At 43.0% G+C, this 27,759-nt stretch overlaps 1 protein-coding gene across 2 annotated transcripts in view; it reads right to left on the minus strand.

Moving 5' to 3' along the window:
* Positions 1 to 27,759, minus strand: part of BICDL1 (BICD family like cargo adaptor 1) — a 67,961-nt gene that overhangs the window by 10,384 nt on the left and 29,818 nt on the right. Inside the window, exons 3-8 of one of the 2 annotated variants that reach the window (XM_075012698.1) lie at positions 16,409 to 16,525; positions 12,509 to 12,655; positions 9,858 to 10,037; positions 8,667 to 8,885; positions 7,137 to 7,280; positions 2,422 to 2,552 (exon numbers count right to left, since the gene is read on the minus strand). In XM_075012698.1, the coding sequence (XP_074868799.1) occupies positions 2,422 to 2,552; positions 7,137 to 7,280; positions 8,667 to 8,885; positions 9,858 to 10,037; positions 12,509 to 12,655; positions 16,409 to 16,525 (938 nt within the window). The remainder of the gene's footprint in view (positions 1 to 2,421; positions 2,553 to 7,136; positions 7,281 to 8,666; positions 8,886 to 9,857; positions 10,038 to 12,508; positions 12,656 to 16,408; positions 16,526 to 27,759) is intronic. The other variant, XM_075012699.1, reaches the window with a different exon arrangement.

Genomic DNA, 27,759 nt, shown 5'->3' on the forward strand with positions numbered 1-27,759 from the left:
GTCTCAGGAACCACCACACCAGTGTTCACTGATTTCCATTCAGGGCATTCAGCAAAAACCAGTCACAGAACCTGACAGCAGATTTGCCAAAGGGCTCTGCATACTCAGTGGGTGACTAGCTCCAGCTTCTACTGGGACAATGAAAAGGAGATGAATTTTGTAGAAGGGACAGTTCAATAAGCCACACCAGAGGAGGAGAGCCCTTATCTGATGGAGAAGTATTCTCTACAAAGGGGAAAGGAAATGCTGGATTTACTCTGACAAATTGTTGCGTAGGTTTCCAGTGTTGAGACCCTACCCCCAAACAGTTTCCACTTGTAAGTCTTTATTGAAGTCTTTATTTTTAAACATTGGAATAAATTGCCTCGGGAGGTTGTGGAATCTCCATCACTGGAGATATTTAAGAGCAGGTTAGATAGACACCGATCAGTGATGGTCTAGATGGTACTTGGGCCTGCTGTGAGGGCAGGGGATTGGACTCAATGACCTCTCGAGGCCCCTTCCAGTTCTAGTGTTCAATGATTCTACGATTCAACCATTTCCTATGCCTCGTACACCCAAGAAATTATATAAACTGGTACGGAATATCTCAGCTGCTAATTTTAGATGCATGTTTGTTCAGATATTTGTATTAACCATATATAATTCATCCACTACCCTGCAACGACTTGGTCCTGCTTTTTCACAAAGGAGTGGTCTGAGAATTAGTTTTTATATTATAGGCAGAGCTAATCACACCACCTACACTTAATGAGTCTTGACATTTCCCAGTAAAAAGGCTCTTCTTGGTTGCTTACAACTTTGCCAAATTCAGGCTGAAATTTTCCAAGCTGGGTGTCTGCCGGAGGCTGAATTGTTTGGAAAGTTTCAGCAAAAATGGCTTGAGATGAGAGGAAATGCTTTTTGTCTATGTTAATAATATTCCTGCAGCTGCTTCACTCAGATGGGCCAAAGCCTCCAGGATTTGGAGCAGGGGTTTGAAGTTTGGCAGGAGATGTCACCTTTGTGCTTGGGATGCATCTTTTGCTGTGTTTTTATAACTGTATGTGGACACACAAACGTTTTTCCCCAAAGCACCATCTCACCGTCCCTTGGCAGCCATCAGTCATAATCACTGTACACCCTCTCTCCAGCAACATCTCACATACCCAGTTCCCCACACCACAAATATTAATGGCTTGTCCCATGTAAGAGTCTGCAGTTCTCCGGGGAAAGGCCACAGGTTGGAGTGTCTCAGAAAAATATGCTTCTGTTGTAAACCAGCCCATTCCTGCTAAATATTAACAGTGGAATTTATGCATCCCCCGAGCAGCACAGTTGCCATAGATACAGCAGAACTGGCAACCCATACTGTTATTAAATGTCAAAGCGAGTCTTCTGCACCAAACATCAGTAGTGGGGATACTCCCTATGCCTGCCAACAGATGGCGCTCTTACAATGGCATTCTGAAAGGATTTAGTACCCTCTGGGACACTGCAAAGGACAGATAATATGATTTTTTGGTCAAAAATGGAGCCACTGTAGGAACTTGCTTGTCAGCCCTCACTCCTCATACACGTGCTTGGTGTGATGTGCTATCCCAGCAAGGATTAGGCACTGCTGTGAGGAAATGGGCTGTGTTGTGTGCTGTCCTGTCTCATTTCACTGGAGATTAGAAGGTCTTCTCGGATACCCTGCCCCCAAAGCGTGATGTCCTGAACTTCATGTTCCTCCTGCCTGCCTAAAACTGGGTCAGCAATGATGGGAGGGAAGGGGGCTTTGGGGGAGATGGAAAAAATGTGGCATATAAGGCTGGCTCAAAGTCATGAGAGGGAAAGGGCAGAGGGATGCAATAACAGGGCTGCAGAGCGAAAGTAAAGCAGGAGAAAGGGGCAGGGGGAGTGCAGGCTAGGGCAGAGGAACAGGGAAGGTTCAGCAATAATACAGGAAGAGAAGCATAACTGGAGAACCAGAGGACTGCAAAGAGATTCACAGAGACATCACAGCAGAATGAAAAAAGGGGACAGGAAGAGCTATGGAACAGGTAGGAGAAGATGCAGCAGCCAAGACACACAGAGGACCTGGAAGGGAGGCTGGGAAAGCAAAAGAGAGTAGGAGAACTAAGGGAACAGTTTCAACATCTGTTCCCTTTCCAAATGGAGGAATGGCCATCCCTTGGCACTATGGAAAGATCAGACCTTCAAAGTTGCTAAAAATAGGAAACGTAGAGTTGTTTTACACAAGAGAGGGTAGAGCTGCTGATTCTGGGAACTTCCAGGGACCAGGACCCCGGAGCCCTCTCACAAGCGCTTAGTAGGACTCCTGAGCACTCAGAAATGGGGACAATCACAGCAGCGTAGCAACAAAGCAAACAAACCGTTGGGTAAATTCTTAAACCACAGCCCAAACCCTTCTGTGTTCTTTGATAGAATTCTATTTACTTGGCTATAGCTTCATCTCGATCCCTGATGGCCTTCAGAAGCTGTTCACTTGTCTCCTTATCTTCAGCTGATCCTCGGAGCCTGTCCCTCTCCTCTTTCAGAGCAGTCATCTCCACGCTCAGCAACGTCACCTGTCAGGAACAGGAAGAGCACAGTCAAACATGTCTCCCCTCAGGTTAACAATGAGTACCGGTGGAAGGTGCCCAACCTGCAGACTTGAAGGGAGAAGTCCTCTAAGCACAGAGCAGGTAGCATGAGCAGTGACTGGCTACCACTGGACTCATGCCTCAGATCTTATCTGAATTAGCCACCTTGTAGGGCTGAGAGATTCCAGTCTCCAGGTCTATCCATCCTTTATCTCTGCAGAGGCTGCAAACAATGGTGATAACTGAAGTGGTGCAAGACCTAAGGTAGCCAACTAATTTAACAGGGGTCACCAAACAGCCATCAGATGGCAATGACTCCATGCCAGTCCATTCAGCGATCATCACGGATAATGTTATGAGCTACCATAAAAGGAGAAAGGTTGTAATCCTGCTGACTCAACCGCACTACATCTATTGAAGATTCACTGTCAAAATTTACTTCCTCACCAAGGAACAACTCTGTTGAGCCAGTGCCCTCTCTGATCTTTCTTTGACCTCACCTGGTCCATAAATTTTCATGTGAACCTTCCCTAAGCTTTAAAAATAAAAAAAAAAATTTCTTTCCTGGTGGTCCTCTGTTAGAAGCAGTGAGCTGATCAAAACAAACCTATTCATAAGTGATGAGGTGAAAAAGGCCTCAGCTCTAAGAAGGGAGTTACTGCACTCCTCAGAATTTTAATTAGACTTTAAAGTACATGTACAGTATTTAATAACCATTTACCCTTTATCCCAGTCCAAAGTGAATTAACAGTATGTGAAATCATGAGGGAATTGCCCTATCATAGGTCTGCAATCTTCAATAGGCACTTAGTGTCTTGATCTGCTGTACACAGGAATTCCATTACCAACAAGTGCTCTACTGTCTTGATATAAACAACCACCCCATCTGTGTGTCACAGATGGAGAGAATAGTAACAGAGAGGAAGCCGTGCTAGTCTATACACTATCAAAACAAAAAGCAGTCAAGTATCACTTTAAAGACTAGCAAAATAGTTTATTAGGTGAGCTTTCGTGGGACAGACCCACTTCTTCAGACATAGCCAGACCAGAACAGACAGATTATTTAAGGCACAGAGAACCAAAAAGAGTAACAAGGAGGACAAATCAGAAAAAGATAACCAAGGTGAGCAAATCAGAGAGTGGAGGGGTTGGGGGGAAGGTCAAGAATTAGATTGAGCCAAGTATGCAGACGAGCCCCTATAGTGACTCAGAAAGCTCCCATCACGATTTATACCATGCGTTAATGTGCTGAATTTGAATATAAAAGCCAGCTCGGCCGCTTCTCTTTCCAGAAAGGTGTGATAATTCCTCTTCACTATGTGTATTATGTGGCTTTTATATTCAAATTCGGCACATTAACACATGGTTTAAATTGTGATGGGAACTTTCTGAGTCACTATAGGGGCTCATCTACATACTTGGCTCAATCTAATTCTTGACCTTCCCCACCCCCCTCCACTCTCTGATTTGCTCACCTTGATTATCTTTTTCTGATTTGTCCTCCTTGCTTACTGTTTTTGGTTCTCTGTGCCTTAAATATTGAGTCTGTTCTGGTCTAGCTATGGTCTGAAGAAGTGGGTCTGTCCCACGAAAGCTCACCTAATAAACCATTTTGCTAGTCTTTAAAGTGCTACTTGACTGCTTTTTGTTTAGATGGAGAGAAGACAGCTAAGAAGCCCTACTTCCAGCCACAGCTGAAGAGTATATGCCCTGGATCTGGGCACAGACAGATTGCGGGAGGTGTGTGGGGAAATAGTGATGGCAGGGGAACTGCAAGCAACAAACAGTATTGGCAGGAATGAGGGGAGATCCCTAAAGGGTGCCTGAGGGGAGGCTGAGGCAGTCCCAGAATGGTGTGGGGGATGCCCCCAGCCAACCCTTTTCACCTGTCTGCTTAGCTTGGCAGCCTGCAGGAGAGCCTTGAGAGCCGTTTGGGAGCATGTTGTCCCTCCTGCAGCCAAGCCTCCAGTCAGCTCTTACTGGAGAGATGCACCAGGGCACATCATCTTACTTTCACTTCTGGTCCCAGTGAAGAATACAGAGCCATAACACTGTAAGGCTGGCAGGGACCTCAAGGGGTCAGCTAGTCCAGGGGTGAGCAAACTTTTTACACTGGCTTCCACTTGTCATCCCTTTGATCTCACTGCAGTCCTCTGGTTCTCCAGTTATGCTCTGACAGGTTCTTAATCTCCAGTGAGGGGATTTCACAACTTCCCACAGAAGATTATTCCAGCTCTTAAACACACAGATGTTTTTCCTAATACCTAACTTGAATCTCCTTTCCTGCTGATTAAGCTGATTACTTCCTGTCTTACCCATCATTTTTGTTGCTCTGCTGTGGACTCTTCCCCTTTTGCACCCAGAGTCAGAATGGACACAATACTCTATCTGAGGCTTCACCAGCGCTGAGCAGAACGTGACAATTCCCTTCCAGCTTTGAGAGGCAAGGTAGTGGGCTGTGGTGAAATTAACCGGAAGAAGCTGCACAACACTTTGTCTGAAGTATCATTGGGAGCAACTGTTTTATCCCTAGGAAGGGATCTGGCTTTAACCTGAGACTTCTCCATGCTGTAGCACATACCAAAGAACAAAAAAGCTGTTTCCAGTTAAACTGCCGCTGCACAAGCTCTAGGGAATCTGTCAAAGACATTTTTGTGTACTGATCATTCGTATAGTAGGAAAGCTCCTCATTTGCGTTTGTTCAACTGGCCCTGAGTGGGAAAACCACCACTCGTGTTCCCAGGAAAGAGGGCTCTACAGTCCCAATAGCTTCTTCCAAGTGGCAATGGCCAGGAGTGCTAAATGAACTGGAAGACATGGCAGGAGTTCTAATTTTCTTTCTTCATAGGAGAGGAACACAATTCAGAGCAGGCAGCTGGAGAATCACACTATTTCATCCAGCTCAAGCACAAGAGCCTCCAAGCAGAGATTGGAACAGCATTTCGGTATGGGACAGTCTGTAGGAATTGACTGGTTTCTTTGTTCACCAATTGCACTGCATGGCAAACCCTGTAAATATGCCTGATGTCATACAGATCCAGAGTCATGTTAGAAGACACTCTGCTTTGAAGCTATCAGTACCGTAGATGCAATAATGCACCACTTAAGGGGAGAAGAATGGAGCAATCATTCTTCTTCAGGCAATTTTCTAAACAAGATTTTCTGACTGCTTCTCCCAAGTAGTGACTTAACCTATGGAAACTGGTTCTTTGAGGTGTCAGTGTGGATCCCACTCTAGAGGTGCTCTGGTCTGATGAGAGAGAGAGTGGGTTTATTTTTTGAATAGTAGCGTTCACTAGGACAGCAAATCCACACGATGCTATCATATTAGGGCATACAGAGTAGTTTGGCTCTGACCCCAGTCAATCCCTGAAAAGTGGTGGTGGAGGGTAGGTTGTATACTCTGCACTGATAACAACATCTTGAAGAACCACAGATGCTAGAGAACTGTGACCTGCCCTTTCTTCTTCACAGTAGTCAGTGAGGATCCCACTATAGGTGACTAGCCAGCAGTCCCTCCTGGATGATGGGAGTCAGGGCTTTCAGCTGTATCGGTCAACCAGTGATTGAAACCCTCTCCTGAGTCTGGCATCCAACCAGACTCCCTTATCACGTGTACTATATGTATTATTATTATAATATATTATTATATTATAATATTATTATTATGAAGTTAATAGGTTGTTCTTTCCTCAGATATAGGAAAGGCCTAGAACCCCCTTGCATTTTCAGAATGAAGAAATACAGGAAGTAGAAGCCTCTTGCCTCAAGATCTGGTGTAACCTGCTTCACCTACGAGCCACAATGGAAAGCAGCCACTTCTGTTAGAAGCTGTCCCTCATGAGACAGATTCCTGAAGAGCAAGGCAGAGAGCAAAGAGTGGAATTCAAAGGGATGGCTATAGAACCAGTCCAGATCTCCAAAGTCTTAGCAATTCTTCTAAGGAACTCCTGGAATGTTTTGAGCTCATTCTTTGCTGTTGCCACTGGATACCGCTGCACCTAGCATCAAAGAGTGAAGACCATTCTGTGGTGAAATGAGGCACAGGCACTGCTCAACCTTCCCAGTACTCAGGCAATCATGGTTTGGCCAAGAGTGCTGCTGGGGAGAGAGACTCTTCCTTCTCCTCCATTTTGGGAGGCTTTGAAGAAGCAGTTTAGTGGAGCTAAACATTAGTGGGCTGGATACTTGCCAGGTTCTGTCTTTCTACCATGGTCTGTAAGAGGGAACTGATACAGGGCTGCAGCCATGCTACCCTTCATGCTCTCAGCTGAGGCAGCATAGGGAGCGTACATGGCTCCTGCCGCTCCAGTTCAAAACCTTCTCCAATCTCACATGTGCATGAGGCACATGCACACCTACAGAGGGTTCCCCCCTCACTAATACTTGAAGAACATTGGGTTAGCCTCGATACAGGGCTCCGACAGATGTTGTCAAGAGGTCTTCTCACAATATGGCTTGATGACCTCTCGCAAGTAGGCAGAGCCCCCTGTGGGAATGTACCATTATCCTGTCTTACAAAGCAAAATGCATTTCAGATGGTGCAGGGAATCTTCAAGGATTGCTCACCTGGCTGTGAAGTTGCTGCAGCTCCTCCAGGCTCTGCCTCAGCTTCCCTCTTTCTCCCTCCATTAACTCCCTCAGGGCTCTTGAATCCTCACTTGTTTGCCTGATCTGTTCTTCTAAGGCATCATCATCACTTTTCCGAGAACTCTGGCAGCAAGAGAGAAGTACCTTGCTCAGATTTGCATTTATATTTTACAATTTGTTTAAGTTCTGTACGAATGTGGGGACAGCTCTAAGAGAGTCAGAGGAACATGGGAACCACACTCGGCAAGAGCTGCGATGCTACAGTACATGTTCACATACATTTAAACAGTGTCCAGAAGGCTCACACCAAAGCAGGTCACAAATACATCAACTAAAATGTACACACCCAGCCCCTGCGCCTGGGCAGAAAGAACATGTGCAGGTTACTTACCTTAGCACAAAGATATGGACACACTCCCCACTCTGTAACCCTCTGCCCTCATCTCTAAATACAACCCAGATTAAAGGTTTAACACTTCATACGCCTGTTCCTAATGAGGTTTCCATATTTACGCCTTTTTACATTATCTTTAGTCTCTCTTGAATAAATACAATCTTGTATACTTCCTCAACCTTTTACAATTCAATCTCAACTCCTACAGACATTGAAACTGGCTGATCAGGATTCCCATTCATGTCTGAGGTTTGCAGGCACATGTAATCTGCTGGCTTATTTCTGGATGTGCCATTCGAGAATGGAGCTGCTCTCAGGTTGGCTAGTTCCTTGTGGAAAACACACAAGTCTTGAGGATGAAGCAAACAGAGGGCCAAGATATGATTTTGAGCTTTGTTAAAAGCTATGCATTTTCCTGAGATTTTACTCTGTCATGGAGGTTGCCCCAATCTGCTAAAGAGAGGATCTCCTCCACCATGGTACCATGCAATCACCTACCTATTCCATTAAGTTTCTGAGTTCTGCTTCTAACCTCAGTACTCCAAGCCAAACAGGAGGAACTATGCTACTACAGAACATTCCCTCTCCCATGCACAAGGACCTCTTCCAGTGGCTTATCACAAAATACTCCAGATTCTCAAGATAACTCTTACCTTGATATTCACTCTCATCAATCTCTTTATATATCATTGCAGTTTAAAACATAGTGGGGAGATTTTAATCAGAAATGAAAGTGAAAAAAACATAATACCATGGGGAAATTTGCAGTACTTTCAAGCTGGCTGAAATGAACACTGTCTAGTACTCTTACAAGAAACTCTGACAGAGTTTTACAGAGTGATTTCCAGACTAGAGATTTCGATGAGTATCTGAACTGAACCTCGATACCTTCTGAGGACTAAATCCCTTCAGCTGGCATGTCTAAATGCTGGCTTTCTTGTGCTATTTGAGACTGCTGGAAACAGGTTGTGTAACCTGATGTCCCATCTTCAAGGCCATGAAATTTCTGAAAACCCACAGAGTTAAAGGGCTAAGATAACCTTGCTATACCAGACTCTTCCTCACCTAGTGCCAGCACTGACACCAGACATCCTGCTCTGTGTCCAACTCCTTACCGTGGAGTCCGTGCTATCCAGAACACTTTGTATCAGCCTCTTCAGCTCACTGAGACCAGCACGTAGACTTCCAGCAGGGACATCTTTGGCTGATGAGGTTTCTGAAGACTCATCCATGGAGGAGTCTGTAGATACTGCAGAGTCTGCGCTGTCATTCCCTCTGAGATGAGAGCAGAGGTATCTGACTTGGCAATAGGCCTCCCAGAGTTGCAGTCTCAGCTGGAACAAGACAGAATTACATTAGTCCATGACTTCAGCAACCCATGAGATTCTACTGCTTGTAGATTTCCAGGATGAGGCCACACCATTTGCTAGAAAAGTCCTTTGATGCATCCTAGTCTAGATACAATGTTAATGAAAAACTGCAAGTACTTATTCTAGCGCTTTTCATCTAGAGGTCTCCAAATATCATTACTTTCATTGCATAGATAGGGAAACTGATATGGAGATGTTACTTGGTTTGTGCTAGTGACAGATGGTGAGTCAGCATAAGAGACTGAATCAGAACCCAGATTTTCTGACATACAGCCCAGTGGCATAGCCACTGGAACATACTGTCTCCTTGAACAACCAAGACTTGTTTGGCCCTTGCTGTTCTCATCTCTGTGCATGTGCACATGGATTTTGAATAAAAACAAAAAAATAATAATGTAGCACTTTAAAGACTAACAGAATAATTTATTAGATGATGAGCTTCTTAAAGTGGGTCTGTCCCACGAAAGCTCATCAACTAATAAATTATTTTGTTAGTCTTTAAAGTGCTACTTGACTGCTTTTTTGTTTTGATAGAATACAGACTAACATGGCTCTCTCTCTGTCACTATTCGTCATGGATTCTGAATGTATTTTACAATATGTATTAGCAGTGCAGTCCTTTCTCTGTCTCCTAACTGGTGTGCTTGCCCCTGTATTAAGTGCATAAAAGCATGTGGAAGTGTATTAATGCAGTGCTATATCAGATGAAAAAGAAATGTTGGATGACTGAGGTGTGATTTGCAAGAGGCAGTGACTACGGATTTGTTAATTAATAACTCCAGCAGCTTTGTGGAATGTGTGATGTAATTCCTCGCCATTTGCACCAGTCTGCCACGTTTTTTAGTTACTACCTGTGAACATGTTTACACAGGTGCATTCATGTGGTACACATTTATAAAGGTTCAGATGTTTCCCAGTGGGCAGGGATGACCATACCTGTTCTCTTTCTTGTTCCAGCTCTTCAGCCTCCATGCTCTGCTCTATCTCAGATAGTAGGGATGTGCTGGTTGCATTGAAACTTTGAAGACTTCTCTCCTCACTAAGCTCTTCTACCTTTCCCTGGAGCTGCCGACAGGACAGCCGCACCTCCTGGAGTTCCAGCTGACTCTGATGTAGCTTCCAGAGGAAAAAACACCAGTGAATATGACTGAGGTCAAGATGAATCTCGCAGCCCGTGTATGGCCCTGGTGGAACCCGTGAAAGAGGACTTCCATATAGGTGGATACAACAGTCTTTGCTGGTTTGTCTACTTTCTGAAGCTTACCAGTCTAAGACAATGTTATCAAACCTTCACTCTCAGATAGAACCACACAAGGGCTGGGAGCTAAAATATGCTGAAGATTCACAATCACTAAGTTAGTTATGCCTAAAATGTGTTATAAAGAATTCTAGAAGGAGATATGATAAAAACAGATAAGTAGACAACATAGAAACAACCAAATTAAAAAAAAATTACACTACAATTTGTGTTTCAAAGGGATATAGTTAAACCCTGATCATTCAAACCCCAATTAACAGAGAGTCACATATCAATGGCATCTACAATTCTCAGAGAACCATTTCACTAATTTGTAACTCCAGTTATCTGAATGTTTCAGATAGCCCTCAAGGTATTTAAATCTGGGCATAGCTGTAATGAGAGGGTATACAACAGAGTAAAGAATTAATTACAAAAATATATGTGACCATATACTAGTAAGTGATATAAACATAAATATTTGTGGTCATTTGTTACACTGCGGGTACAAAGTCAAAGCAACAGGCAGATAGAAATTCAGTGGAGACAAATGCCTGGGAGGAAAGGTAAGTTAAAAAGAACAGAGGAGTCCATTTGTTTACACTGGCACATTCTGAATTAGCGATAGCCTGTAAGGAAAAGAATCTATGCATTATGGTGGACAGCTTCATGTATGGTGGTGGCCAAAAGAGCTAAGCTGCGAGGGTGTATAGTAAGAGACAGAAAGAAGTGTGGAAAAAATACTATGACACAATGATGATAATTCCTCACCTTGCATAGCAAATTTTGCAGTGGTTCCCACATCTCAAGAAAGACAGCAGAAAAAGTTGAGTGGAGGGCAACAAAATTAGTTAGAGGGGGCGAGGATCAGATGTGGAGAGATGCCATAAGCTAGGAGTATGTACTTAGGAAAGAAGCCTTCTGATAGAGAATAACTCTATAACTTGTAACACTAAAAAAAACAAAAAGGCAGCTGGAAGTTCCTATTTCACAGTCTCATCACATGAGAAATAGAGAGTGCTTCCTGAAATTAGGAAGGAGAAAAATAAATGAAGAAAAGAAATATTTTAATGCAATGTATAATTAGATCATGAAACGTACTTGTACAAATTAAGGCACACATCTTCGTACATTTCAAAAATCTGATTAGATTTTTATCTATGAATACATTACATTAATTAGAATAAAATTATAGAGGCTGGTGAAATGGACAGTGGATGGGGTTAGCAATGACAAAAAGATCCTTTCATGTCCAGGTCACCGGTTTAAATCCAGAACAGGCTGGTGGCAGATTACAGAGCAGCAATCAGATTGTAATGACTTCAAACTGCACAAAATGAATTGCTGGGTCACAGTCCAGTCCCTGGTGGACAAGCATCCAAATCACAAAGGCACCATCAGAGCTCATGTTAAGGGGACCCCAAAGTGGAAGCTCATGGCAGAGAGGACAAGGACCAAATGGCTGAACTCCCTGGATAGGAATAGTGAGGAACAGTCGTAGGGCAGAGTGAGGACATTTTTGGTTTCCAGGACTATTGACCTTGAGTTCAGGAAGAAATTCTTTCCCTCATCAGCAATGGTACAGCAGGGTTCGTGTTAGGTATGTCAGAGGGGACTGCGCACCCCCTGCTGAAGGAGAAGCCAAGGCCAGACAGCAGATACCAGGCTACAAGGACTACTGGTCTCTTTGCATAGCAGCCCCTATAATCTTTTGTTCAACATAGTGGCAGAGAAGTTAATTGCCAAAAAAGTAAAATAGCCCATAGAGCCATAAACATGCAGTGAGTAAGGTGAACAGAGAAAAGAAATAACATATTGCTTTCCACCCAGAAACAGGCCCTGTAACACTGACATAGCACCTTGTTCAATGCTGTTCCAGGAGTCTCGTTTACTAAGATACGCTAAGAACTCTAAGGAGCTGCTTTGTGTCTCTCTTGAATACCAACAGATCTGAGGCTGGCTATCATCCTCTGCCCAAAATAACCATATTGGAGTCAATCCCAGCAAGAAATCAGCAAAAATGCAATCAGGTGCCCTAGCCCCCACAGCCTCCATGGAAGATTCAGTTTTTCTTGTTTAAATGCTTTCACTCCTTGTTCTAATAGTTAATTTTCTCTTCCTTTAATCTTCTCTATGAGAGTCCCTGTTCTCAGCAGGTCATATCTAGACACTAGTCACTCTGGGATCATCAGAGTCATTTTAGTTTTCCCTTTAGTGTCCTATTTCCAAATTCCCATTCTCTTCACTGCAGACCCTATCCCAGAACCTTTCCTTTAGCCCTTCTTTAGCTTTCAGAGACCCATTTTTCTCTTTCAGGTGAGCATCTCTCACCAGCTCCTGCTCTCCTCACCTGCAGATCCTTTTCATGGCTTTGTCTTTCCAGGAACAGCACTCGCTCCTGCAGTTCCTCCACGGTGCCCTGAAGCAACTCATTTTCCTCCATCATGGCACTCAGGCGACACTCCAGCTCCTGCTTCCTGTCGGTAAGCATCTTAATCTGAAAGGGAAAGAGCGCTAGCGTTGTGGTCTAGGCTTTGAGAAAAGCAGCAGGAACCTAGAGTGGGTCTGTGCCTGCACCTGTCTGAGAGACTGTGCCTCTTTGTGCAACTCAGAGCTTAGGAGAAAGCTGAAAGAAAATACCTCCCACCAGAAAACTCTGTGGCGCAGAGTGGGAGTACAGCTCCTGAAATGCTGGAATGTGTGTTGCCAGGTAAAAGTAGAGGGAGGGAAGGGGAGAGACCTCTGTGTACCTTGGCATTTCCCAAGAGATAAAGTAGACCATGGCTTGGCTCGGCCCTTCCCACTTTCTGAAGGATTCACCCAGACAGTAAAATATGCATGAATGTGAGAAGCTAGTTTCTCAGCTCAGCTTTATTACCACTCTGTTCCTGGCCTGCATGAATGTTGGCATTTTCAGGAAGGTCACCCTCCTGCATTCATAGATAATCACTTACTGGAATCCACAGGGGGGAGAGAGAGAGTGTGTGTGTGAGAGAGAGAGAGAGAGAGAGAGAGAGAGAGAGAAATAGCAAGTGATGCTATGCCCTTTGTGGGTGGCATGGAGAAGAGCATTGTGATTGCGCATCCTGCTCTTTGCTGTAAGTTTAGTTTGACGAATGCTCAACAGGATATGATTTTATGCTTTAAAAACAGACTGATGTTTTTGTGCAACAGCCACTAATATCCCAGTAGATTCAAGCCTCTCAATTGTCCAGTGCAGCAAGGGCAGGTGATGAAGGACAATGTTCCAAGTCCATTCACTTAGCAAGAAGCTGTTATGTGGGATGAATCAGCACCAATGAAGGCCACTCTTTGTTTAATCAGGAAAGAGAATAACTTTTCCCATCTAAACAAAAAGTAGTCAAGTAGCACTTTAAAGACTAGCAAAGTAGTTTATTAGGTGAGCTTTCGTGGGATGAAAGCTCACCTAATAAACTACTTTGCTAGTCTTTAAATTGCTACTTGACTACTTTTTGTTTTGATAGTGTATAGACTAGCATGGCTTACTCTCTGTTACTTTTCCCATCTAACTATCTCTCTAGGCACTCCTCCCATTGCCTGAATATCTCTGTGCTGGAGGGATGATCTCTACCCTGTCCAACATCCTCTGCTGTGCTTTAGGCATGCTTACAGAGCTTTATGCCCTCAGTAGTTCCTGGTCTGTTCCTACACCATCTCAGATGGCTTGGTCCACTCACTCATGCTGCCTAGGCCTATCCAGTACCCATTTTCTTAGCTGCTCTCCAGCAGTTTCCTGGGTCCTTTCAGACCTCTCTGACAGCTTGGTGAATATATGCAAAAGTGACTTGCAATCTCCTTTGCAGCTCCTCAATTAACCTGCTGGTTTTCTCTAGTTTGCCCTCCCAACTGGTCTGGATGCATTCCTAGCTCTCATTAACATGTGCCCTAGATGCCTTAAATGGTCTCAGTATTGGTTTAGCAATCTTTTTTTTGACCCTTTGCATCAAATGGCAAGATGTGGTCACAAACGAGGAGCTTTGAAACAGAGCAGGAAAAGAACCACTTGGTGTTCAAATCAAGAAAAGAAAGTGGGGATGGCTAGGCCACACTCAGAAATCAGTCATCCAGCATAGTCCGTCAAGCTCTCCAATGCAACCCGCAAGGAAAATGTGAAAGAGAAAGACCTTGGACAACATGGAGAAGATCTACTGAGACTGAACAACAACAGCTAGGGTACTCCTAGGGTCAGTTAGAAGTTTTGTCCTGAGACAGAGTGAGGTGGAGGAGAGGTGGAGTCAAGTAAGTCAATTCTGTGGCTGCCCTCTCGATTCTCCTTTAATCCCCCCTGCTTTAATGTTCTCTAGGTTCTTCTCCAGTACTTCCATGTTAGTTACTAACTGTCCTCCAGACTCTTTCGGATGTCCTTCTATTTGGCTACTTGCCAAGCTCTGGGTTTACAGTTAAGTACCTAGCATGCAGACAGTGCTTGGACACAGATTAACTAGACAGTCAGCTGTCCTGGAGAAATGAGGAATGCTGTATTTTTCCAGAGGAGTCAAATGTTTGGAAAGATGAAGGACTAATGCATCAATATTTCATATCTGCATTTATTCTTATCTGAATAATGACTGCTGAGAAATCTCTTCCCCTAAAAGAATGATTTCAGTGTAATGTAGAGGAATGCAACAGAGATAAACACAAAACCAACAGAAAGACTGCATTTTACACTAGTACTTGTTATCAAATGTGGTTATGAATACCTGTGAATGACTGTAAAAAAACCCACAACTGCCCTGCACACTGTGACCCAGGGCAAGCAGGTAAGGGGAAAAATGGGCTGGAAGCACATGACAGGAAGAACCTTACAGGAGGGGCATGCACAGCAATGGTAATGGACATGCATTCAAAACTCAACCGAAGTGTCTATACTTACTTCAAGGACCTGCTGCTCCACACCAAGGGGAAGAGCAAAGGAAGGGAAATGGGAAAAGGGGGGGGGTGGGGGAAAAGAGACAGGAATTTAGGAAAAACTCTTCTAATTAATTACAAAGTAGTAGGATTGCACAACAGGATGTTTTCCACTCCTCCAGGTCCTTCATGTTCAAGTCTCACATCTTTTCCAAATCAGAGAAGGAAAAGGAAATGAATGTTTAGCCCTGGCCAAAATATCCAGAGCTAAAATAAGCATAAAGGACAACCTCACATTTCCACACATGCCTCAAATGCAGGAGAAAATTTCTGTTTTCTTCTCAGCCATTCTGAACATCTTCCTCCTCATATGTAGAGTGTGTGTTTGGATGTGGCCTAGTGGGACATACTCACATTTTTTTTTGTCTCTAAAAGATCCCTGTACTGTCTCTCCTGCTTTCCGTCTTCCTGACAGAATTATCCATTACACAGTGGTTAAATTAAACTGAAACAAGATGGGGAGCTCTCATTGCACCAGTCAGGAAGGAGGAATACTTGGGCTTCTCTAATGCCCACATATGCTTCCGCCTTTAAAATATTATCCATACTCAAAGTTGAATGGCAGAAAATGTCTTCTGTTGATTGAACTCTCAGAAATAGGGAGCCATGCTCTTTCCAGAACAGTCCTTCACGACAGTAGCTATGCTGGCATGATAGTCTCCACCGTAAAGAGGGCAAACTTAAGGGCACTGATGCAACTAACAAACTTTTGTATTGGCAGTGATGCTATAGCTGTGTCAGTCTCAAGATATTAGAAAGACAAAGAGGTCATCTCTTTTATTGGGCCAACCTCTGTTCATCTGAGAGAGACACTTTTGGGCTTACACAGAACCCTTCTTCGGGTAACCTGAACACACCCATATTTGGGCTCCTAAGAGATCCACCTCGCTGTCTCCCCTGCTTTCAATCTTCCTGATAGGATTAGGTGACCAAGCACAGCTCTGTATAAGCTCATAAGCATGTTTATCTCACCCACAGAAGTTGGTCCAATAAAAGATATTACCTCACCCACAGTCATACTTTGTACAGTAACTCAGGCTTTTTTCAAAACAGGTGACAACTCTGCTACTTACATACAGTAGTCCTGTTGGTGTGAATGAGGAGCATTAGTTAAAAGAGAAATACAGGTGGCCAACTAAACTAATTAGCTCATTCTGCCCTCTGTCAAGCATCCTTTTTTCTTGCTGGCACAAACTATCCCCAGTAGGCATTTGATTTTGTTTACCCACTTCAGAGGGGTTCATTAAATAAGGTTAAAATACCACTGACTACCTTGAGAGACACATCAAACCTTAACCACCACAATGAGAGGGCCACCCACCTCAGCATGGAGACTTTCAAGTCGTACTATATGTTGATTGGTTGATGAGTTCTTCTCGCGGAAGTCCTCTCGCAAGGTATGGACCTGCAGTGAGAGTTGTCTCTCTACCTCTGATGCCTGCAAATACAATTCCACACAGTTACCCAAAAATGAGAAACATGCGTTGTTACCATCAGAAAAAGATAGTTTAATTGGCTCTCTCAGGATTTCCTGCCTCAATGTACGTCAAACCTAACAAAGAAGCCGCTCCCAGACCCCATTATTCATAAGAAGCATAGCTCCAAAAGGTCACACCTATCTCTTCTGTCATTAATAAAGGCTCTGTTGATGGCTGCTAAATGATTTGGTTTTGTTGTGGGCTGCTAATTGATTTCTAACTTCCCTCCTACCCTGAGAAAATATATTGTGTTTTTGGTTCTTGCTTTAACTGTCACCTCTGAAGGACATTGCAAATCCCCCATTTTATTTGTCTTTTGTAACAGTTGTTGCAGATACTCACTACAATAAAAACAGCAACATGGAAGATTTCCTTAAGAAACAGATACAACGTTCTGAGCACCTTGATCAGTTAGCAGATTGACCCTACAGAGGGTCAATGAATTGCAATTTTTGTATATGACTGATTGGCCTTGTAAACATGTTTTGTAATACTTCAACATGAAGCCCTGTATACATTTCAAACATTCATCCTTCTCAGTTGAAGAATGCTGTAAAGGCCTTTTTCTGTGAGTCTGACACACTCAGCTTCCCCTAATGACAAAAGGAATTGAAGAGACTCATAGGTACAGGTTGAACCTCTCTAATCCTATAATCTCTTGTCTGGCATATTTTAGTTAGCTGGACAACCACTTATCGTGGGCGTGGCCAATTTCCCATGGTCCCATAAAGTTTGTTTACAGCCACCAGTCCTATCTCAGTGTTCTGTGCTTTGTTTAGCTGTAATTTACCCATAAATGTCTTCTAAAATCCCAGTAAACAGCAGAAGTGCTGGTAATGTGCTAGACAACGTTGACCTTCCATCATTCAGAAAATTCTCTCATCTGGCACTGGTTGCATCCTGAAGGTGCCAGACAAGAGAGGTTTAACCTGTACAATTAATGCGATGCAAGACAGGGCTTTAGCAGAGCAATATACTATGATGATGATATCTGAGGGCAAACAATATTAAGTAATGTAAACTCAAGATGTGCATAAAGATAATTAATTCAACATTAACTGAGCCTAATTCTCAATGGATGTCAGCTCACTCAAGACATAGTTTTGTGTCAGTTTGCAGGAACCCACACCTAAGTTATGCAAACACTCAGAACTCCAGGACCACTGGTGTTTCAGAAGATACACATTAAGACTTGATGTTGCGGAGCCTGGTTTATCTGGACAATGATGAAATATACAGACAAATAACTTGACACTAATTCAGAGAAGAAGAAATAATGGAGCAAAATGTAATTCAGGTAAAAGAGACCAAGTTTGTTGCAATAATTCCTGCAGGTTTGTGTAGATTAATTAGAGACATCTGAAGTCCACACATTTTAATTACCTTTACATTATGAACTTGTAAAAGTTTGAAATGCAATCAAAAATCTTTTGGCGTCTATCCCTTTGCCATGTTGTTTGCCAGAAAATGACATTGGATGTCCAACGTGTGATTTTTGTTAGCAAGAAACAAATCTCTGTGCTGCTCAACTGCACAGATGTTGTTGCAATCTGCACTCTTTCATGGCTTTTTTATTATTTTTTAAAAATTAACACAGAATGTTATTTGATGAGTGCTGATTTAGCCTGAAATATATGTAGAAAATGCCAACATTTTTTGTTGTTCTCAAAACAGAAGACGAAAGACTGGAAGGACGAAGAGTTCTGCCACAGCAGAGAATTACGGTTGAAGCGGTATTGTGATGGACTCAGTTTTGTGTGTCAAGGAAGTAGGTGAGTAAAATGGTTCATGGGATTGTGTGATTTCAACAGCTACAATTTAAAGGGATGTGTGCAGTACTAAAAATATTACTGGCACAGTATGCTTTCCCTCCTCCCACCCCATCCCAGGAGAATTTCTACCAGGACCACATGATTAATTTATTTAAATTGTTAGCTTTGTAGTACTCCTGGAACTGGAAAAGAGGAGCCCACTTCGAGTATCTGCTCAGTCATCAACAATGTCCCTGTTCTACTATTGCTTTGAAAATGTAAACAATGTAAGGCAGAGTAGGCTAGCTACCTGCTGAGGCTTTAAACTGGCTGATATGCTTGATTTGGCTGAATCATAAGTGCAAGACAATGAAAAGTCTTGTGGCACCATATAGACAAACACATTTACTTATTGGAGCATAAGTTTTGTGGGCAAAGACTAACTTTGTCAGATGCAGTGGATCTTTGCCCCACCCAAGCTTATGCTCTAATAAATCTGCTAGTCTATAAGGTGCCACAGGACTTCTTGTTGTTTTTGGGGATTCAGACTAACACGGCTACCCCTCTGATGCCAGTGCAAGACAGTCAATCACCTACACAACAGACACAGGATGTTACATGCCATATTGAATTTCTGAGGGTTAACATAGCTCACAAGGCTGAAACATTTGCATTCACTAATTTTAAATTGACTGCTGAGATTTTTTTAAATTACTTTGTGATAAGGGAGAACACAAACTCACTTTTAGCTATGGGGCATGTGTACACTAGGCAAAACAGGAGTGTATGTACAATATGATAGCTAACATAAAATCTTGGACAGGCCAAGTTGTATTTTACGTCAGTTCACCTGATGGAGGTCATCTCAAGGACTGGAGGTGAGTATAATAAAACCTTCATTAGCCACATAAAATGTAGATACCACCATCGCCAACCAATAACGCAATGGAGATAAAAAAGGAAGTGATCACATCAAAGGTTTATTTGTTTCTCTCCTCAACAGCTTGGAGAGAGATGATACCAATCCAGATTCTCCCTTAGCTAATAAAATAGTTTTATTTTTTCATTCCCAAGGTTTCCAGCATTCACAGCTCCAAGATCACTTCTCAGTTGGCCTTGGTATATTGCAATCCATTTTCATGCCAGCTTGGTAGTGGAGGTTATTAATGCTGCAGCTGAACTCACTCCCCCAGATACAGATTTAAAAGGAATGAATTTTCCTCCTACGTTGAAATTATTTTCTAGAAAGAAAATCTCAATAGAAGGAAAGCCATAGAGGTTACAGCACCACAAAAATTCCAGTTAAACAGTCAGTAGAATCAGAAAACCCAAGTATTTATTATTTTGATTTATAAAACTGCTCAGTCCATGTTCTGCCTAACAGTTAGCCATGTCTATTTTTAATGTGTACATTTACCTTTAGTGCTCTCAGAGCTCTTTTTACTTGCAGGTAGATTAAGGTTTCCTGGGGCCCTGGACTACAGCAAGTGGACGGCTCTCCCCACCTCTTCTGCCTGCAGCCCTTGTTCTGCTCCTTCTGTGTGTGGCCCTGCCTAGAGTTCCACTTCTTTCAGCCCTTCACCAGAGGCAAAGCATGCCCCCATTCCACCCAGGGTTCCTCTCTCATTCCACCTCCACTGCAGCCCAGCAACCTCTTCTGCTCCTTTCGGAACCCACCCCCCTGCTGCCCCAAATCTCTGTCCCCATGCCCAAACCCTGAGATGTGCAGTAGGGAATGAGTGTGTTAGGGCTGCAGCAGGAGTCCCAGCGATGGTGTTTCTCTCCCAACATCCCATGCAGTTCTGGGGGACTGGGGTTGGGTGCTGGGACTTCTTCTGTTTCACCCTCCCAGTGCGTCTGTCACAGAGCAGGGTCAGGTATGAGGGGCTTCTCCCACCTTCTTTCAGCTTCTGCCAGGGAACAGACTGGGGATGCTGGGGCTTCTCCTGCCCAGGGGAGTCTGCCGTGAAACAGGGTCAGGTGCAGGAGCTTCCCTGCCCATCCATGCTGCTGGGGAGTAGCATCGTTCTGAGATCAGTTAGCAGAAGTGGTAAGCAAGGCACGAGAAGTAATTTTTCCACTCTTTTCAGCACTAAGTCCTCAGTTGGAGTACGATGTCCAGTTTTGGGCCAGCACATTGGGAAAGATGTGGACAAATTGAGAATAGGAACAAAGTGATTAAAGATCCAGAAAGCCAAAACCTATGATAGAAGAGGTTAAAAATGGTTTGGTTTTGTCTGGAGAAGAGACAACTGAGAGGGGAAATAACAGTCTGTAAGTAAATAAACAATAGTTAGAAAAAGGAGGTGATCATTTTTTCCCCTAACCGCAAAGATAGGACAAGAAATAAGGGACTTAAATTGTAGCAAGGAGATTTAGATTAGAAAAACTTCTGACCTGTAAAGGGTAAGAGCTGGACTATAGGGAAGCTGTGAAGCGTCTGTTCCTGGATGTTTTTAAGAACAGGTTAGACAAACAACTCTCAGGGAAGGTCTACATAATACTTAGTCCTGCTGCAGTGAGGGGCAGTCTTGCTGATGAGGGAGTGGGGCAGAGGGAGGTGGGCAAAGGAGGCAGTAACCCCGGGGCCCAGTGATTCTAAAGAGCCCAGGGCTATTGTCCACCACAGCTGCTATTGCAGGAGCGGCACCAGTAGGTACTCTGGGGCCTTTTAAATTGCTGCTAGAGCACTGCACAGCATGCTCTGGGCAGCTCTGAGGCTATATGGGCACAGGGACAGTGTGGCACTGCCTCTTCCGGAAGCACGTAGCTGCCCCCCTCCCATCTTTCCCAGGGGCCTGGCAAGCCTCTTCATGCCCCTGGTGAGGGGACTGCACTGACTCTACTGAGGTCCCTTCCAGTCCAATAGTTCTGTGATTTTGGTCTCAAATGTTTGTTTATAAACTTCCTTAACTTTTTTTACTGGAACCCTCATGAGTTTCTCTGGTCATTTCTTTTTAACTGCTGAGAAATAAAATCAACAAGAGAGAGTGACAGAAAAATGTGGGTCATGAGATGAAATAATCCCAAGGGTATTAATACTGGAATTTAGGAGAGCTGCCAGCTACCCTCCCCACCCACGCAACATTTAGGAAAATTTGAATCAGGTGTTCAAAGGATTTCTAAAAATAAGTCATATACAGAAACCTACCAAGACCCTAAGAAACCAACATCTAACATACTTTTATAAGGAAGACAATATAAATTTAACTAAGACTATTCAAGATGAGTGTTAGTTTGCTAAATCATATATATTAGGAGAGGCAGCTCTTAATTAAAGAAGAAATGAAAAAATTAGGAAAGTGAATTACTCCTTTCCTGATCTGCCAGTACCTGAGTTCAAGTGCTCGCCTTTCCCCTATCAATTCTCATGGATCATTCACACTTCCAGTACAACACTTTTAGGCACTGCCTCGCTGACTTTAATGTACCTGCAGTATCTACATTTTTTTTTAAAGGGGACAACAATATTGTGGGTCCTGAAAGATTAGTAGAAAAGGGAATTATTAAATATTTTTAGGGCTGTCAGGCAATTAAACAATTAATTGTGATTAACTGAGCAATTTAAAAATAATTGTGATTAATCATGCAATTTAAAAAATCATCATGATTAATCGTGTGATTATGCATTGTTAAACAATAATAATTTTTTTTTAAATTAGCCTTTATGGCGGTAGAGAAAAAAACTTGAACATGGGAACCCCAAGGGACCAGAACCCAGAATGCAAACAGAACCCAAGCTTTATTTTTCTACAATTCTCCTGATTTGCAAATCAAACCTCCGGGTTTTGGAATGCCTGAGGTTAGCATTATGGTGAGAGGTGAAGAATGCAATTTTGCCCAATGTGCACAGGATTTCCTATAGGTGCTAATTCTGCAATGAGATCTGCTAACATGGACCCATGCAGAGTCCTAGGACAGGAAAAAGGCATCCACAAGAGCCATTTTCATGGCAGGATTGGGATTTTATTTGGTATTGTGCCTCTGGCAGAGGCCAGTTTCTGACATAGGAGAGTGAAGCAGCCAGCATGAACCTGGGCCATGTGTGGGGACGGGAGTAAGGGGAATACCTGCCTGAGACCTGGGAGCTGTCCGCCAGTGACCTTGAGCATATCAATCCATTAACACTCATGACAAAGGATATTAGTATGGTCCAGGCCTTTTGAAAATTTTAATCACACCCTTTAAGTATGAGAGATCTCTCTAGGTCCCTAGACAATGTATTGCACCTTCACTTAAGTATTCACATGGCTACCTTCTGCAATTTTTGCAGTTTTCCAAGAATCTGCCTTTTTGCCCTTTGCCCCTCCCTGAGCACCTAATAAATTACTTTCCAATCAACACACAAAATTTTTGTTTTGGGTGGTAAATGGCATATCAAACCTGCTGCAAGTCAGGGTTTGCAAATTAGCATTTAAATGGTTTAAGGAAACCCAAAGCAATCTCTACTGCAGTACAAAACAAAGTGGAATCTCTGCTTTGAATTACAACAGCCTCAGGAGCTGAGAGGTGTAAAAAGTAGGACTGTCAATTAACAATTTTTTTAACATTAATTTTAACATTAATTTTAAATTAATTTAGCATTAATTTTTTTAATGAGGTAAATCTTCCCTGCATTAATCACAGGCACTAAAGCACGTTAATTGATAGCCCTAAATATTTTGTTTTATAATGCTTTTACACATGTCCCATTATTGCTTTGTGAGTTTAAAGATTTTTACCAAAGCTTTCACTTCATAACAATTTTTTTCAAAAGGGCAGATCCTCTCAGAACAGTGACTCTCAGACAATATCATGGAATTCTTTGCTTACTACCTCTCAATAACTCCAGATTAAATTTGCTCATTTTACAAGTGAAATTAAAGCCTTCTAGATTACCAGCCACTGCAGGTCAACCTGTTAACTGCATTGACTAGTCAGCAGTAGTGACTTCGAATGCACAAAGAGAAATCTTTCCAAGCTTTCCCTGTAGCACCTGCCATTACAGTTTCTAAGTGCTATGTAACTAATTTAGAACTGTGAAGTGTTTCTTATCAGGGCTGCGTGTGGATTCTGTCCTTTGCCTTTCCAAGATTATAGAATCCACAGCCCCCTGCTTGGACTCCTGCATCTCCATCTTCCTTCCTCTCCCCTATAGTAAGGAAGCAACATTTCAACATAGTGAACAAGGTGGGTGAGGTAATATCTTTTACTTGAGCAACATATGCTGGAGACAGAGAGGCTTTTGAGCTTACGCAAAGATAATGATTATCTCTCTCACCAACAGAAGCTTGTCCAATGAAAGCTATTACATCACCTTCCTAGTCTCTCTAATTCTTGGGCCAGCATGGCTACACCACCATTTCCACAAACATTTTCAGTTCTAAACCTCTGTTACATAGTTCACTCTAAATTATACAGTATCTTGTGCTAGATACTGTGTCTAAGTTAAAAAATTACACTGGAAAAATGAGACCTTGGGTCTTTATCACATGAAGAAAGCAAAAGAATTTCTAGCACTGCTTGAAAACTCTTCTATGGTAAAACCTTTAAGAAGGGTTTTGTTCACACAGTTGAAGGGCTGTTAGCTTGCATTGCAGGTTCCGCGTCCTAGGATATTTTTAGAACATTAGCATTTTCTGTGTCTGCGAAAGTGTAAGTTTGTTGTTCTATCCACAGTTGGTCTGTTGGACTGCTAGCAGGTATGCTTCATATTCAGAACTATAGGTGCTGACTTCCTCTGTTCTTGGGGAGTAATCAACCCTTGCTCTGCCCCAGGTCCTCTCCTTAACCCATCATGCCTTTTTCTGCCCCAACTCCAATCCATCCTACCCCCAAATCTTCCTACCCATGATGCCCCTCCCAGGACCCTGCCACTGCTCTACTCCTTCCCCCAAGCTCCCACCCGACCCACCTCTTCCTGTCCCTGCTCCTCCCCCTCTGCTTCCAACAGACTCCTGCACACTGCTTAACAGCTGAATGTGGAGGGTTGGAGGGAAGAGGCAGTATTGATCAGTGGGGCTGCTAGTGGGTACTGAGCTGCTAAGCTAATGCATATAAATATTTCATTTCCTGAAAGAGGTTTCATTCTACCTAGCATTAACTCCAAGCAATACCAGAAAATATGGAGCATCACTCACTCATGTCAACTATTCTTTCAGTACCTGCAATCTGAGTCGAGCTAACAAATAACTGGTTCAAAATCCCGCCTCTGTCAAGGAGTCTTAAACCTTGAATCTCTGTCTTCTGGCCTATGCGGTATGATCAGATGCAAATACTTAACCTAAACAGACCTGAGGGAGGCCCTGTTGACAGGGAAGTTCCAGCAAAAACAGCTGTGGATCCTATGGTTGGATGCAGAGGCACTTGGTAAGTTGGGTCTTTGGTTCATCTGTTGATTATTTTGTTTTTCCAAAGGGTTATCTCGCTGGGCTGTTGGTCTCTGAACAACCTGGGTAACACAGGCTTGTTTCTTTATGTTTTGGTGAGAGCCCTAGGGCTGTGAACCTGGGGTTTTGATGAGCCTCAGTGTTTGAAGTAAGGCTTGGCCTACACTAGGAGATTAGGTTGAATTTAGGTGACTTAGGTCAAATATCTAAGCAATCAGTCCCCACTACAAGGTCTTTCTGTGGACTTTAAGGCTCCTAAGATCGACTTTTGTTCTGTTGCTTTTCACAAGGAGTAATGCCAAATTCAGTCTTGCATGGTTGCCATTAGGGTACTGCAGACAGAACGTTGTGAAATTCAATGTTCTTAGTCTCTGGGAAGGTGTCCTGCAGTGCCCCAACGTGACCACTTTGGCCACCACTTTCAGCTCCGCTGCTATCCCGGTGTGCAGACAAAGATGGGCAGCCTGTGACTACCTGAAAAGAGGACTAGGAGGTCTTCCTCACAGTGAGAAGTACTTAATCATTGTTATCTTAACATGGACCTTGCAGAAAATATTTCTAAAGATCTAGCTGGCTAAGTGAAATGCAAAGATGCATGGGACACACTTGAGGATGGTTAACTCACAAAACTATCAAGTGTGTCTTCAAAAAAGATCTCCTTTTAGAAGAGGGGATTCTACACTAAGCAGAATTGAAAGGAAGTTCTGTAATGGACAAGAGACGGTGTGCTCTGTTCCTGCAGGTACAACGTAAGATCTCACTCAAGATTGGATAGGCTTCTGAAGTCAACAGGCAAAGAGTCACTGTTGGTGTTGCATATCAGTACTAGTGGCACTGTTTCATGGGATACTTCACATATCACAGGTAACTTCAGGAACTCTGTAGGGAGCTGAAGGAGAAGAATGTCCATGTGATCTTTTTGGAGATACTTCCTGACAAATGAACAATGGAGTATAGAAGATGGAAGATTCTGGAAATGAACCACTAGCTAGATTAGTGATGTTAGGGTTGGGAGTCTTCATTTTGAGGAACATTGGTCCACCTTCTATGAGCAAAGGAGGGTGTACAGTTTGGATGGCCTCCACCTCAGTAAAATGAGAATCAGTCTTCGAAGGGATAAGGTAGCTAGACTAGTCACGAGGGCTTTAATCTAACAGCAAAAGAGGAAAGGTGAAAATGGAAACAAATCATTCATTTAGCACAAAATCCAGACATTGAAAACAAAATTCATCGAGCCTCAAGGGTAAGGAAAAGAAATTCTGGAATCGCCTATATATGAGTACAGGGAGCCCAAGTTTGCCCCCTCCCACACACATACCACAACTGCTGTCAGAGCTGGGCCCCCTCAGGAGGTTAATTTGTCTTCCAGAATTCTGAACTTTACAGCAGACACATGAGCAGAGCATAAACTGACAAGAGAAGATTTGTGAAAAACTACAGATTTTTTTCACAAATAACTCCTACCTCCATGTGCTGGTTTTCTGATTAGTTAAATGAAAAAACTCAATAATAAAGGAAGCATCTTAAACTGAAGTCTACCTGAAAGATTGACTAGTCAGGTTCAATCATATTTCTTCTGTCCTCTCTCATAAAATGTGCCTATGCCCATAAGAGGGTCACAATGAGAAGTCCAGTGTGAGGGACTGCTGGAAGCCTAAAATGATTCAGCACTCATTTCCTGAACATAAATAATAAAAAGGAGACGCACCAGAGTTATCTGGGGCACATTTAGGCTATGGGTACACCACAGCGATTTTCTGACAGAAGTCACTGTTGGAAGAGATTTCCCAACAAAACTTCTGTTGACAGAGTGCGGCCATCCACAACAGCCAATTGGAAAAGCACTCCATTGTGTTGACAGAGTGGCCAGACTGCCCAGCTGCTCTCTTGACAAAACAGGCACCCAGAAGCTCAGCAGACAGGGCTGCTTGACAAAGAACCTCCCCCCGCAACCAGCCACACAGCTTTTTTCTCAACAGAATCCGTCAACAGCAGTGTTATGCCTCAAGGCTGAGAAGCAGAGCGCTGATGGAAAAAGTGCTGTGTTTTGTTGACAGAATTCATGTTGTGTGTGGACATTCCACCAGTTTTTTTGGCAAAACTGGGGTTTTGTTGGCAAAACTCTCTAATGTAACTGTAGACTTAATAGTAACGAAGAGGAAGCCGTGCTAGTCTATACACTATCAAAACAAAAAGCAGTCAAGTAGCACTTTAAAGACTAGCAAAATGGTTTATTAGGTGAGCTTTCGTGGGACTGACCCACTTCTTCAGACCATAGCTAGACCAGAACAGACTCAATATTTAAGGCACAGAGAACCAAAAACAGTAAAAAAGGAGGACAAATCAGAAAAAGATAATCAAGGTGAGCAAATTCAGAGAGTGGAGGGGTGGGAGGGAAGGTCAAGAATTAGATCGAGCCAAGTATATGTGGCAATCAAGGCAGAGTTTAAGGGATGGGGAATGAATTCTAACATTTTTACCCATGAAGTGCAGAGATGCAATTTTTACATTTAAAGTAAATTCCATTTTAGATTTTAGCATGCACTAATCATAAAAACTAATCCATATAAAAGGGTATTTACACTGTGTTTAAATTTATGCCTACAAACCGACTGTTGATCTCTATTTGAACAGCAGGTGCTAACAAGTTTGTGCTTGCAAACTGAGTAATATGCTTTTGACATCTACCTATTTGACCTGCAAATAAATGTGCGCCAAGAAGTGCAAATATAAATGCAGCAGTTGTTTTAGAAAACTTGGCCCATAACCTTTAAGAAACTGCTTGGCAAGTACAATTTCAAAGAACTCCGCAGTCCACCACCAATTGAAGAGATTACTGTCTCTCAAACAGAAAAGGGAAGGAAGAAAATCACTTTTCCTTAGTTTCCAGAACAAATCAGTTTATCTAAACTTTGTGGCTGACAAAGGATCAGGAAGGAATTTTCCCTCAAGTCAAACGGTACCATGACCTTGGTTTATTTTCCCCTCCTCTGCAGTACCCAGTGCAAGTCACATACCAGGGTTATCTGGATATATCTGACAATCAATTCCTTGCCTTTGCAGAGGCCTCAGGCA

This window comes from Carettochelys insculpta, chromosome 18 (genome assembly GCF_033958435.1).
Source record: "Carettochelys insculpta isolate YL-2023 chromosome 18, ASM3395843v1, whole genome shotgun sequence".
NCBI classification, from domain to species: Eukaryota; Metazoa; Chordata; order Testudines; family Carettochelyidae; genus Carettochelys; species Carettochelys insculpta.